General features: G+C 40.8%; 1 protein-coding gene across 2 annotated transcripts; it reads left to right on the top strand.

Moving 5' to 3' along the window:
• The first annotated feature begins 1,493 nt into the window (after window positions 1-1,493).
• Window positions 1,494-14,313, top strand: LOC129861245 (deoxyribonuclease gamma-like). 2 transcript variants are annotated; one of them, XM_055932487.1, is made up of 10 exons: window positions 1,494-1,730; window positions 7,639-7,715; window positions 11,252-11,406; window positions 11,610-11,698; window positions 12,131-12,217; window positions 12,426-12,538; window positions 12,614-12,726; window positions 12,892-13,049; window positions 13,188-13,284; window positions 13,467-14,313. In XM_055932487.1, the coding sequence occupies exons 3-10, from the start codon at window positions 11,266-11,268 to the stop codon at window positions 13,617-13,619; spliced, it is 951 nt and encodes a 316-aa protein (XP_055788462.1). In that variant the 5' UTR covers window positions 1,494-1,730; window positions 7,639-7,715; window positions 11,252-11,265; the 3' UTR covers window positions 13,620-14,313. The 2 variants fall into 2 exon arrangements, with proteins under 2 accessions (XP_055788462.1, XP_055788461.1); XM_055932486.1 differs by lacking the exon at window positions 7,639-7,715 and having other exon boundaries at window positions 1,497-1,730.
• Window positions 14,314-14,383: the final 70 nt, after the last annotated feature.

Below are 14,383 nucleotides of genomic sequence, written 5' to 3'. Positions count from 1 at the left end.
GGTAACTACTTTGTTAGCTATTTATTATATTGCTTGGGAATAGATGCTGTTCAGGAGCCTGTTGGTGTCAGACTTGATGCACCAGTGCCTCTTGCTGTGCGGCAGCAGAGAAAATAGTCTATGGCTTGGGTGGTTGGGGTCTGACAATTTTTCACACCGCCTGATATAGAGGTCCTGGTTGGCGGCGGGGGGGGGGGGGGGGGGGGGGGGGGGGGGGGCGTACAACTCTCTGTGCGATCGAGGGCGGTGCTATTTCCAAACCAAGCAGTGATGCAGCCAGTCAATATGCTTACAATGGTACAGTTGTAGAACCTTTTCAGGATTAGAGGGCCCATGCCAAGCTTTCCTCCTGTGTCAGCAATGCCTGGGCAGAGGAATGTGCAGAGAGACAGATGCATCAGCTGTACCATAATCACACTTGCAAACATAACATTGCAGACAGTTGAATGTTTGGGTGAGATGCTTGATAAATATTGATTCATTAACTGCTTGAAATATGTTTAATCTACAGATGTGTGCCTTCTACAAAGCACTGATAAGACTATTACATTTTCAGATTGCTTTCCACTGAGGAGAAAAATTCAAATTTTCTCAATAGAACAATTTAATAATTTTGGAGATTTACTAGACAGTCTGGTGGATTGGTGTCATAGCCACTTCTCAAATATGTTTTATTGGTGTTTATTGTAAGTTAGGCTAAAAGTCCCAAATTAATTGATCGCCCACATGAAAATATGTGTTTATGTAAGAAGTATTATTTGAGAATTTGTAAAGCTGTCACGTAAGAATGACATGTTTATATTTTTTATTTAAAGATATTTGAGAAGTGGCCATGACTGACTCAGATCTGTGTAGTTTGCGCACTAAGAGAAGAGTGTTAGAGAAGAGTCTCCTTCCTCGCTCTTCTCTAACATATAGGGGCACAAATTCCAAACAGTCCCTTTACAAGTCGGACTGTTGAATAAACGTAATTTGAATTTGACCTGTTGTCCACTGATTTCATCCTTATGTGGGTGGAAATTTGAGACACAATATCCACAGGAAAGTGTTATTAACCAGACTTTTAGAACGCTGGTGTGTATATGGTTCTGTCGGATTGTATTTCTGGTTTTGTATTTTCAATCTATTGATGCATGCAAAGTAAACACTTGCACAATTTATAAACAATTGCCAACCGAACCACAGTTTAGCTATTATATATCAGCGGGCGATGTGCAGTAAAATTGCAAGCGAGCATTTTTTTGCCGGCAATCTCCTATTACATTAGGCGATTATTTACATAGTGTCCATCACATGCGAATACATCAGGAGATTGAAAATATAAATTGACAAAACCATACACCCACCGGCGCTCAAAAAATTCAGCTAAATAATACTTTCCGGCAGATATATTTTCTATAATTTTGATGCACATAAGGACCAACCGCACAGACAACCGGTAGAGTACGTTCAAATAGAATTGTATTCAACATTCTGTTTTGAGTGTTAACTTTCCATATGTTTGCAGTGCATTTAGTCAGACCGTGTAACTGGTAGACTCCAGTTTACAAGAACAAAAAAAGGAAGCGGATCGGGACATCACCTGACAGGAAGATGTGTTAAAGGTGTGGTGAAAACGGATACTTGCCCTACACCCAGCGGCAGCCAGACGGGACTTCTGTCAAGGTGTTTAAAGATTAGTCTAATTCAACACCGTGTACCTGGAATTCATCAAATTCTCTTCAAACAAGGTAGACTAATGATATTCACTGTTTCTGTTCAAATATTGTATCTTCACCTTGCTCACCAAAAGCTTCTAAATGTAATTCTGCTTCAATGCTTTTGTTGTTGCCTACAAACTATCATGGAGGAAATTGCTTTAAAAAATAAATAAATAATTAACTACGTAAGTCAGATAAGAAAAAATTCTTACTTACAATGACGGCCTACCGGGGAACAGTGGGTTAACTGCATCGTTCAGGGGCAAAACGACAGATTTTTACCTTGTCAACTCAGGGATTCGATCCAGCATCCTTTCGGTTACAGGCCCAACGCTCTACCTGCCGCCGAGTTTTGTCTGCTTCTTTTGAGTCTCTGCATCTAATCACTTTTCTGCTGGTGTGAATGTTTTATAGACAAATGTTGAATTCTCAGACTTATATCTAACTTTAACCACACACACGTTAGGTCCTTCGTTGGAGCATCTTTAGAGCTGTTTCAAATAAACAATCGCTATTAACGTCGCACATAACGCCTGTCTCAGACGACTCGTAGAACAGCAAAGTTCGTCAGATTGATTTTTACCCTCCCGCGTCAGAATATGCTAAAAATTAAAACCGAAATGACTGCATTAACCCTCCTGCTCTGTTTCCGGTCGAATTGGACCGATTTACAAGTTCTCTCTGAAAAATGTAGTTCATGTAATCTTATTGTCATACGGTTCCATGACTTTGTCCACACAGGGCATATGAACATACAAAATGCATTTAGTTGATTTTCATTACATTTTGGGTGTTTTATTTAACTTTTGTACACCCTTGGTGTTCCCTTGACCGGTCATTAGAAATTAATGGGGAAGACTACAATTAGTGTAGAAAATTGAGTTCAGGCACATGCCCATTCATCAGATGGACACTTCCTCTCCCAGAGGCATGTGTGTTTGAGCACACACACACCTTACTCCCCATCTTGGCTTCCATGGAAAACCCCACGGAAACCACACCTGTTGGCATTCTCACAAATAATCATATTATTGAAACAATATTACATAGAACTTTTCTCGCAGCTCTGGTATATAAAGTTTTTTTGAGGCCTTGTTCACAATTCATTCTGTGTCACCACAATGACCAAACGATAAACTGTATGCGAGGCTCTTGATCATATCTTTGATCATGACACTGGTGAGGAGGAGAGTCCTTGTTAAACTTTGACACAAAGTAGTCTGTGATAATTAGCACTGTCATCTGAGTATTTGTTTATAGTCAAAATAATAAATTGATAAACTCATGAGTTGTATGAGCTCAGGTCATTGAGGCCTACAGGCCATAAATAGCAAATAGAAGTTAAGTTCTTGTGAACATTACAAGTTTTAAAGTTGATTAAAACGATCTAACACAACATTAGGTGATATGTATTATTATGGATTTATAAATCAGCTATGAGGCGGTCATTTTGGACCGGGAACACAGAATGAGTTAACATGAAACCAACACAACAACTGGGTTAAGAGTCTACAGTAGTCTACAGGCCTATCATATTGAAATATATTTAATGGTAAATCAAATGAGTTGTATTTTGATACTTGTATGCTACTGTCTGTAATTTCTCTAAATATTACATGTGTAGCCTAACTTGTGCAATGATGTGCCAAATATGTGCAGCCATAGGCAATATCTTTATAGGAGCAGTGGGGTATATTCATGGAGGCCAAGGGAAAGCCAGACCCCCCCTCCCCATATATTTTATGTATATTTCGACTGTTTAATAATTTTCCTTCAATTCGCAATATGCTGACTGCATCTCACAGGAGAAAACATCTGTGAGAGAAACCGTGCCCCTGTCTCTCTGTGGTCCAAAAGAGTATGACATTGTTGCCCCACGTAGCATTGAATGCAAGGGAAGCCAGCGAGCATTTTGCTTCACTTGACAAAAAAAAGTATAAATTAGCTAATCAGCTTTGAGCTAAACTGAGCAAGCACAAGTGTGCATTGTCCTGACACCCGCCCCCCCCCAAAAAAAGTCTAAGGAAGACGGCTTGGATTTGGTGTCTATCCTATCAAATCGCATTGAGCATATGTCATTGACAGGAACAACTTTAATTGTTGCATCTAGTTGTCCTCCGGTGGCTAGCTCGCTATCTAGCTAGAATTAAGCAAAATCTGTGGTTTTACTTAATTCTCTGTACTGGCCAATGATTATAACGGCTATTCTGATCCAACCATTAATTCATACATTGTTTGTTGTGTCCCTGGCCTGAGAGGATGTTAGTTCAATACGTAGCTAGATGTAGAAGGCTAATGTTAACTAGCTAACGTTGCCCATGAATGGAAGTTAGGCTAGCGAGCAAGCATTTTAACCAGGTAGCCTAGGACAACAAAAAAAAGTGTATGACAGTGATAGACCATTTCATCAACATGAAAGAAGATGACATTGGTGTTTCTCTACAAGTAGGTTGAGTCAACATGTTTTTTTTTTACTTGCACAAACACACAGATGTAAAGTACTTAAGTAAAAAATATTTGGAAGTACTACTTTTTTGGTATTTGTACTTCTACTACTTTTTTGGTATTTGTACTTCTACTTATTTGACAACTTTATACTTTTACTTCACTACATTCCTGAAGAAAAGTATGTACATTTTCCCTAACACCTAAAAGTACTTTTTACATTTTGAATGCTTAGCAGGACAGGGAAATGGTCTAATTCAGACTTATCAAGAGAACATCCCTGGTCATCCCTACTGCCTCTTATCTGGTGGACTCACTAAACACATGCTGCATTTCTAAATTATGTCTGAGGGTTGGAGCTTGCCCCTGGCTATATGTCTGGTTTGCTTTATATAAGGAATTTGAAGTGATTGATACTTAATTATATTTTAGCAATTAATTTACTTTTGATACTTAGGTATATTGACTTGAGTCATTTTCTATTAAGACAACTTTACTTAAATTACTCAAGTATGACATTTGGGTACTTTATCCACCACTACACACACACACACACACACACACACCATAACCATGGACAGCCACATCATATTTAGCTTACTTTGATTGGACTAAATTGTTTTACTTTGATTGGACTAAATTGTTTTTGGTTTCTTTTAGTTGTCATTATTAGACTAAGCATAGGTGATTTGATGATGAAAGTGTGCTGGAATAGTGGAGGCAGCTCCTGTTTTCTTTACAACTTGCGTTAACTCTGTGGTTCTAAATCAATAGTTTAGTGGTCCGAAAATGTTGAAAACATTAACATGCTTGACCATGCTGTAGGTCATGTTAACTGTCTGTTACATGCAATATGCTTTGTGGACTTCACCAGACAGAGGTTACTATCTGGTTTTGTGATGAAACAAAGGTGTGGTTGAATTTATTCTGCCACTGTCTTCTTATTGTCTTGGCCTATATATCACGGTCGAAAGGCATATGAAAGAGCAAATAATGCAATTATAACCTGTTCAATCACAACACACAGGTTGTAATATGGCTTTTTTGGGGGTGTGCTCCCCCATTGATTTTACCCACGCACCGCTACTGTCTAGGAGCTGCTCCGTCATCAGTATTGTGCTTCTATGCTTCTTAAGTTTTGTTTGCGTCTTTAACTTTCAGTTTTGTACACCAGTTGGAAATACAATATTTTTCTTCGGTTTAGTTGGTCCAATGATTCTCTACACTCTACATTGTTTGTTTTGTAAAAACTGAAATTAGGCAAAGTTAGAATTTTAGCAACCAGGAAATGGCAGAGCATTGGTAAGCCTAAATGCCATTGCTATGGGAAACTAGGCCTTGGAGAAGTACCAAGGTAAAATTAGTTTTATATTGGATATTTGGGTTTCTCTTGTCAATAGCTATTGAACCAATCATGACATGACTGTTGGCCAATAGCTCTTACACAAAGTGTTCCATGACTGATTTAGATTCTCCTCTTTTTGGGGGAGGGCTTTCAATATTCAATAGCTCTTCCTATGAACATTTATTTTTGTCCCTCCCCTGATTCAGAATATATAATTTTCATAGTCATGGCATGCTTTGTGTAAGGCATAATTTCCCAAACTCTGTCCCCAGGACCCCAAAGGGTGCATGTTTTGGCCTTAACATTACACAACTGATTTGTATTGTAAAAGTTTGATTATTAATTGTTTCTGAATTAGCTGTGTAGTGCTAGGGCAAAAAACTAAAATGTGCACCCCATAGGGTCCCAAGGACCGAGTTTGGGGAAACCCTGGTGTTGGAGCTTTTGAAAATAGAACTGTATTTTATACAAAAAAATTATAAAAAGAAGCTGTGGAATTGTCCATCCTCGACTGATTCAAAATACAACATTTTCATAGTCATGGATCGTTTTGTGTAAGAGCTATTGAAATCTGAAATCTTATGTGTAAACGTGTATTTATCTCCATCCACCCCTGATTCAGAATATACACTTTTCATAGTTATGGCATACTTTGTTCAATAGCTATTGACAAACTGAATATCCAATATAAAACCAATTTTTGTCTGGGCTGGGGCTTTCTTAGTACAGTTGTCAGCGATTAGCTCATGACTTGCTCATGTGAACTACAATCCCTACGCTGTGTTTTAAAGTTTTAGAAACGTTAATTATTGCTTTCAATATGGCTTTCGAAACATATGGCCCTTACCTTTCATAAGCGAGTGGAAAAAATCCTTCAAATAAAAGGTAGACTTACTATAGCAGTTTTGCACAGATCCGTATAGCTATGGGTGCCTCCATCCGAAACCACACTTCCACAACTAAACTCAGCAAAAAAAGAAACGTCCCTTTTTCAGGACCCTGCCTTAGATAATTCGTAAAAATCCAAATAACTTCACAGATCTTCATTGTAAAGGGTTTAAACACTGTTTCCCATGCTTGTTCAATGAGGCATCAAAAACAATTAATGGACATGCCCCTCGTTTTTGTTAAGACGCTTACAGATGGTAGGCAATTAAGGTCAGTTATGAAAACTTAGGACACTAAAGAGGACATTCTACTGACTCTGAAAAACACCAAAAGAAAGATGCCCAGGGTCCCTGCTCATCTGCATGAACGTGCCTTAGGCATGCTGCAAGGAGGCATGAGGACTGCATATGTGGCCAGGGCAATAATTTGCAATGTCCGTACTGTGAAGTGCCCTTCACTGACAAGTTGCGGTTTTGTCTCACCAGGGGTGATGGTCAGATTTGCCTTTATTGTTGAGGGAATGAGCTTTACACTGAGGCCTGTACTCTGGATCGAGGTGGAGGGTCCGTCATGGTCTGGAGCGGTGTGTCACAGCATCATCGGACTGAGCTTGTCATTGCAGGCAATCTCAACGCTATGCGTTACAGGAAAGACATCCTCCTCCCTCATGTGGTACCCTTCCTGCAGGCTCATCCTGACATGACCCTCCAGCATGACAATGCCACCAGCCATACTGCTCGTTCTGTGCGTGATTTCCTGCAAGACAGGAATGTCAGTATTCTGCTATGGCCAGCGAAGAGCCCGGATCTCAATCCCATTGAGCATGTCTGGGACGTGTTGGATTGGAGGGTGAGGGCTAGGGTCTTCCCCCCCCCCCCCCCCCAGAAATGTCCGGGAACTTGCAGGTGCCTTGGTGGAAGAGTGGGGTAACATCTCACAGCAAGACTTGGCAAATCTGGTGCAGTCCATGAGGAGGAGATGCACTGCAGTACTTAATGCAGCTGGTGGCCACACCAGATACTGACTTTTTATTTTGACCCCCCCCCTTTTGTTCAGGGACACATTATTCAATTTCTGTTAGACGCATGTCTGTGGAACTTGTTCAGTTTGTCTCAGTTCCTGAATCTGGTTAGTGTCATACAAATATTTACACATGTTAAGTTTGCTGAAAATAAACGCAGATGACAGTGAGGACGTTTCTTTTTTTTGCTGAGTTTACATGTCACGCTAACACAGGTGTGTCACCTCTCTTTTCAATAGGGTCCAGCTACGACGTCATCCCTCATGGTCTCTGTGCTGCCCCTACTGATATGTCATCTCGGTGCATCTGAGGAAAAGTGGGTGTTTTGAAAGTAACCACATGGATAAGTGGGGGATTCGAAAGGAGTATTTTAACACTAGAAAACGCTGGAATTCAATATCAAGTGTAATTAAGAAGCCTTTTTAACATCAACAGATTTTTTAAATTCATCCTTTAACTAGGCAAGTCAGTTTAGAACAAATTCTTATTTACAATGACTGCCTACCAGAAGGCAAAATGCCTCCTGTGGGGACGGGGCTGGAATATTATTTTTTTATAAATAAAATGTTGGTGCTTATACAGAATCTCAGCCTAAAACCCCAAACAGCAAGCAACGCAGATGTAGAAGCACAGTGGCTAGGGAAAACTCCCTAGAAAGGCCAGAACCTAGGGAATAACGCCCTAGAGAGGAACCAGGCTCTGAGGGGTGGCCAGTCCTCTTTTGGCTGTGCCGGGTAGAGAATATAAGAGTATATGGCCATTTAAGGCCAGACTGTTCTTCAAGATGTTCATAGATCACCAACAGGGTCAAATAATAATCACAGTGGTTGTAGAGGGTGCAACAGGTAAGCATTTTGAGAGTAAATATCAGTTGGCTTTTCATGGGAGAGCCCAAGACGAGGTGGCAGGTCAGGGTTCCATAGCCGCAGGCAGAACAGTTGAAACGATCAGCAGCACGACCAGGTGGACTGGATACAGCCAGGAGTCATCAGGCCAGGTAGTCCTGAGGCATGGTCCTAGGGCTCAGGTCCTCCAAAAGTGGAGGGATAGAGAGAGAGCGCATCACTTCAGTCGGTGCTCGGGAGAAAGCGAATCACTAATGGTAGTATCGCTCTCGCAACTTCGACTGTAGAACTACAATCATGTCTGACAAGGCCCAGTGGTGGGAAAATGTACCCAATTACCATATTTGAGTAAAAGTATAAAGATACCTTAATAGAAAATGACAAGTGAAAGTCACCCAGTAAAATACTACTTGAATAAGTCAGTGTTTTGGTGTTGAATATACTTATTTGAGCAATTACATACTTAAGTATCAAAAGTAAGTGTAAATCATTTAAAATGTCTTAAGATAATGGTGTCTGGTTTGCTTAATATGTTTTATTTACGGCTAGCCAGGGGTAGACTCCAACACTCAGAGGCAGTAGGGATGACCAGGGATGTTCTCTTGATAAGTGTGCCAATTTGACCATTTCCCCTTTGGGTGTCAGTACTTTTGGGTGTCAGAAAATGTATAGTGTAAAAAGTACATTTTCTTTAAGAATGTAGTGAAGTAAAAGTTGTCAAATATAAATAGTACAGATACTATTTAAGTACTTTTACATAAATATACTGAACAAAAATATAAACTCAATGTAAAGTGTTGGTTTCATGAGCTGAAATAAGATCTCAGAAATGTTCCATGTGCACAAAGTTTATATCCTTGTTAGTGAGCATTTCTCCTTTGCCAAGATAATCCATCCACCTGACAGGTGTGGCATATCAAGAAGCTAATTAAAAGGCATGATCATTACAAAGGTGCACCATGTGTTGAACAATAAACGGCCAATTTTGTAGTTGTCACACAACACAATGCCACAGATGTCTCAAGTTGAGGGAGCGCGCAATTGGCATGCTCACTGCAGGAATGTCCACGAGCTGTTGCCAGAGGATTGAATGTTCATTTCTCTACCATAAGCTGCTACCAATGTCGTTTCAGAGAATTCGGCAGAAACTGCATTTTATCTTTTGGCATTTTGAATGCACAGCGATACCGTGATGCGATCCTGAGGCCCGTTGTCGTGCCATTCATCCGCCGTCATCACCTCATGTTGCAGCATGATAATGCACAGGCCCATGTTGCAACGATCTGTACACAATTCCTGGAAGCTGAACATGTCCCAGTTCTTCCATGGCCTGAATACTCAGACATGTCACCCATTGAGCAAGTTTGGGATGCTCTGGATCGATGTGTACAACAGCATGTTCTAGCCAATTTCCAGCAACTTCACCAAGCCATTGAAGAGGAGTGGGACACCATTCCACAGGCCACAATCAACAGCCTGATCAACTCAATGCGAAAGAGATGTGTAGCGCTGCATTAGACACATGGTAGACACATGGTGGTCATATCTTTACTGACTGGTTTTCTGATCCACACCCCTACCTTTTTTTTTCTTTTAAGGTATCTGACCAACTGATGCAAATCTGTATTCCCAGTCATGTGAAATCCATAGATTAAGGCCAAGTGTATTTTCCTTATGAACTAACTCTGTAAAATCTTTGAAATTGTTGCATTTATACACAATATGACCAAAGATATGGACACCTGCTCATCGAACATCTCATTCCAAAATCATGGGCATTAATATGGAGTTGGTTCCCCCTTTGCTGCTATAACAGCCTCCATTCTTCTGGGAAGGCTTTCTTTCCATTAGATGTTGAAACATTGCTGCGGGGACTTGCCTCCATTCAGCCATGAGCGTTAGTGAGGTCTGGCACTGATGTTGGGCGATTAGGACTGGCTCGCAGTCCTAATCACAAAGGTGTTTCGATGGGTTTGAGGTCAGGGCTCTGTGCAGGCCAGTTAAGTTCTTCCACACCGATCTGGATGAACCATTTCTGTATGGACCTCGCTTTGTGCACGGGGGCATTGTCGTGCTGAAACAGGAAAGGGCCTTTCTCAAACTGTTGTCACAAAGTTGGAAGCCCAGAATCGTGTAGAATGACATTGTATGCTGTTTTTGTGAAGACTTCCCTTCACTGGAAATAAGGGGCCTAGCCCGAACCATGAACAACAGCCCCAGACCATTATTCCTCCTCCACCAAATGTTATAGTTGGCATTATGCATTCGGGCAGGTAGCGTTCTCCTGGCATCTGCCAAACCCAGATTCATCTGCCAGATGGTGACTAGTGATTCATCACTTCAGAGAATGAGTCCTATGTTGGCGAGCTTTACACCACTCCAGCTGACGCTTGGCATGGTTCCAAACTTCTTCCATTTAAGAATGATGGAGGCCACTGTGTTCTTGGGGATCTTCAGTGCTGCAGATATGTTTTGGTACCCTTTCCCAGATCTGTGCCTCGACACAATCCTGTCTCGGAGCTCTGTGGACAATTCCTTCGACCTCCATGGTTTGTTTTTTTGCTCTGACATGCACTGTCAACTGTGGGACCTTTTATATAGACAGGTGTGCCTTTCCAAATCATGTCCAATCAATTGAATTTACCACAGGTTGGAATCCAATCAAGTTGTAGAAACATCTCAAGGATGATCAATGGAAACAGGATGCACCGGAGCTCAATTGAGGCTCATAGCAAAGGGTCTGAATACTTATGTAAAGTACTTAAAAAAAAAAAAATACATTTAAATACATTTGCAAAAATGTCTAACCAGTTTTTGCTTTGTCATTATGGGATATTTTGTGTAGATTGAAGAAAATAAATTAAATCAATTTTAGAATAAGGCTGTAACAATGTGGAAAAAGGGAAAGAGTCTGAATACTTTCCGACTGCACTGTGGATATGTATTGTTCAGTGTAGTAAAAACAAAAGTAACAATGTATGATCTCGCATGTCTTTTCCATTCACAGCAAGCAGCTCAGTCATGACTTGCCCCTCTCCTCTCCTCCTCCTTCTCGTTGGTATTTTTGGGCCATGTTCAAGCTTCAAGATCTGTGCCTTCAATGTCCAGAACTTCGACGATGCCAAATCAGCCAACTTCAGGGTGATGCACACTCTGACCAGGGTGAGACTCTGCCTCGTCTTTTCACAATCATACAGTTGCTATTCATGACGACTGGTCCAGGAAGGAACTAAACTCAAACATTTTAACTATAGTTCCATACTGTTGGGTAAATCAGTCTCAATTACTTTATTATAATCATCCAGGTATCTTTCTATGATTTGTTAGACATTCTTGTTCTAATCCGGTTGGTTGATTGTCCACAGATTGTGTCTCGCTGTGACATCTGTCTCCTTCAGGAGGTTAAAGACACACAGGGCAATGCCACTAAAGCTTTGGTGGAGGCACTCAACAGGTACAGTTGCATCTAGATACTGTTACCATAGAAAGAGAATCCATTGAATTCTATTTATGACTGTAACAAGTACTCTACCTTAGGCATATTCCAATCTTACCCTACGAGGTCCGGAGCCTGATGGGTTTTCTGTTCTTCCTGATGACTAGTTGCACCCACCTGGTGTCCCAGGTCTAAAACAGTCCCTGATGGGGGGAGGGGGGAAAGCAGTGGAACTGGTTTAGAGGGCCGGATTTTAATTTGAGGGATTTTCCTCATGCACCGTTCAGTGATGCATATATACATTGTTTTGTATTCTTTGATTGTTTCCTATAAAAGTGTATTGCGGCTTTTGTTAAATGCACTTTAAATACATTTTGATTATAAAGAAAATAATTTAAGTCTTTTCACTTAATTTATGGACCAACCCTTTTTTTGTTAATTTCTTCTTAGATATGATGCCTATCACTATAAATATGTTTCCAGTGGATTTCTGGGGCGAACACCTCAGGACCAGGAGCAATATGTCTATCTGTACAGGTAAGGGAAGCTTTCTTTTACATCTATTACAGCTCTTCATTTATAAATGCTACTCTCGTGACGTAAACTTGCATTCATTTGAGATCCTAAATATGCCGCCTCCCCTGTCCTAACCTTTTGACTCTCGGGCCTACATGCTAGTTAAACTGTCACCCTGCTTGACTTTAAGCCTAAACGAATGGTGCTATAACTAACTGCCTCTCCACAGGGATGAAACCGTAGAGTTGACAGATCAGTACCAGTACGTTGACAGAAAGGGGGGGAATGCGGCTACATTCTCCAGAGACCCCTTTGTTGTTAGATTTCAAGCCAAGGAAGCAGGTTAGTTAAGTTCATGAGAATTTGAAATTCATTGTGTACTGTTTGGATAACTTCCATTGATCTTCCTCTGAACAGTGATTGGAGACTTTGCTCTGATCCCGCTGCACACTATGGCCTCTGATGCAATCAAGGAGATTGACAAGCTCTACGATGTTTTTGAGGAAATCAAAAAGAAGTGGAATACTGAGGTGAGGCATGACAACTACCTGCTGGTGTTTCTGTTTGGTTCTTATTTTTCATAGTGTCTGTCGGTAAGCTGAATGCAGTTAGTTATCTGTCTTGCTACATGATTCTGAATATCTAACTTTTGGAACATACTCCTCTCACCAATGTAATGCCACTCTGTACCATAGAACGTGATGTTCCTTGGAGCCTTCAATGCTGGTTGTGGGCACATGACCCGGCAGGACAAGGCGAACATCCGACTTTTCTCAATACCTGGATTTTTCTGGTTGATCAGGGACCAGGTGGACACCACTGTTGGGGATACTGCCAGCTGTGCCTATGACAGGTGGGTGGAAATTTGAAAATGAGCTACACTGAAATGATATTCTTTGAAATGAAGGCATTTTGATTTATAACCAATCTGTATTGATGGATCCAATAACATATTACTCTTCAGCTCTATTTGACACTTTTTTTTTCTTAGGATTGTGGTACACGGAGAGCGCTTCCTGAAGGCCATCAAACCTTATTCAGCTCAGGTCTTCAACATTGCCAATGAGTATAAACTCTCAAAGGAAAGGGTAATACTTCCTTTTCCTCTTTACAAACAACGTTTTCATTTAGCCTTTCAAACTCCTATCCATCTTCAACAAAGCCCCAGGAGAAGATGGAACATCCCAGACATGCTAAAGTCACCTGTTTTATGTCTGTTTCCTGTGTCGTAGATGTCATGACACAGAATAAACTGATCTCCAAATTTCAGGTTCTGGAAGTGAGTGACCACTTCCCTATTGAGGTGGAGCTGAAGACTAAATCGTCAGGGCAGCTTCAAGCTCCGGTTCAGCCTCTCCTGCTAATTGCTCTCTCTGTCATCACCTCCGCCCTGCACATCTTACCTTCAACCAGTATGGTGTGAGGAGGACTGATGGTCTTCTCCAGAGTATGGATCATAGAAATGTATAATTCATTCTAATTCAATAGTATGGACATCTACAACTTCAATGAGCAGCTGGTTCACTCATGCAAGGTTTTGTCAAACCTATCCCCAGGTACCCCTAGATGCTTAACTATTTTGCTGTAGCCCTGAACTTGCTCATCTGATTCATCTAATTAAGATGTTGATGATTAGTTGCTACGTTTAATCGGGTGTGCTGGCATGGAACTGCTGGGGGTCCCTGAGGAGAGGTTTGAGAACCACTGCTCTAATAAACAGTGATTGTCTGACTGGTCCCCATGAGATTGCAGACATTTTAGAGACAGCAACATTTATCACAACACAAATTGACGGCATAATGAATTGAAAGGAGATGAGGGACATATCTATGGATTTGCTCTGGTGTTGGATTGCTGATCCCAATTTTGCTCTGCTCTGACATGCGGCTTCAGTTATTTGACGTATAATATCTTGAATGGAAGGCTACAGATTCCAGAAGCCACCACTTCTGCATTTAGTAACATCTATTTTGTAAATTAATGGTTGTAATATTTCAAATTCAGTTAGGTTTTTAAAACATTCTTATGTGATGTGGTTTTTACATTGTCACTGTAAATGTTCAATGCATGTATTGTACACCAGTATTTGAATAAAACGAAATTGATTTTAAAACAAAGTAGGCTACATTTTGTTGTTTGAGGATCTGTCTACCCAAAACAAACCACCCAGACCACTGGGCGGCAGTA

This window comes from Salvelinus fontinalis, chromosome 8, assembly GCF_029448725.1.
Source record: "Salvelinus fontinalis isolate EN_2023a chromosome 8, ASM2944872v1, whole genome shotgun sequence".
NCBI classification, from domain to species: domain Eukaryota; kingdom Metazoa; phylum Chordata; class Actinopteri; order Salmoniformes; family Salmonidae; genus Salvelinus; species Salvelinus fontinalis.
The sequence above is the reverse complement of the archived record's forward strand: the minus strand, read 5'-3'. Positions and strand labels throughout refer to the sequence as shown.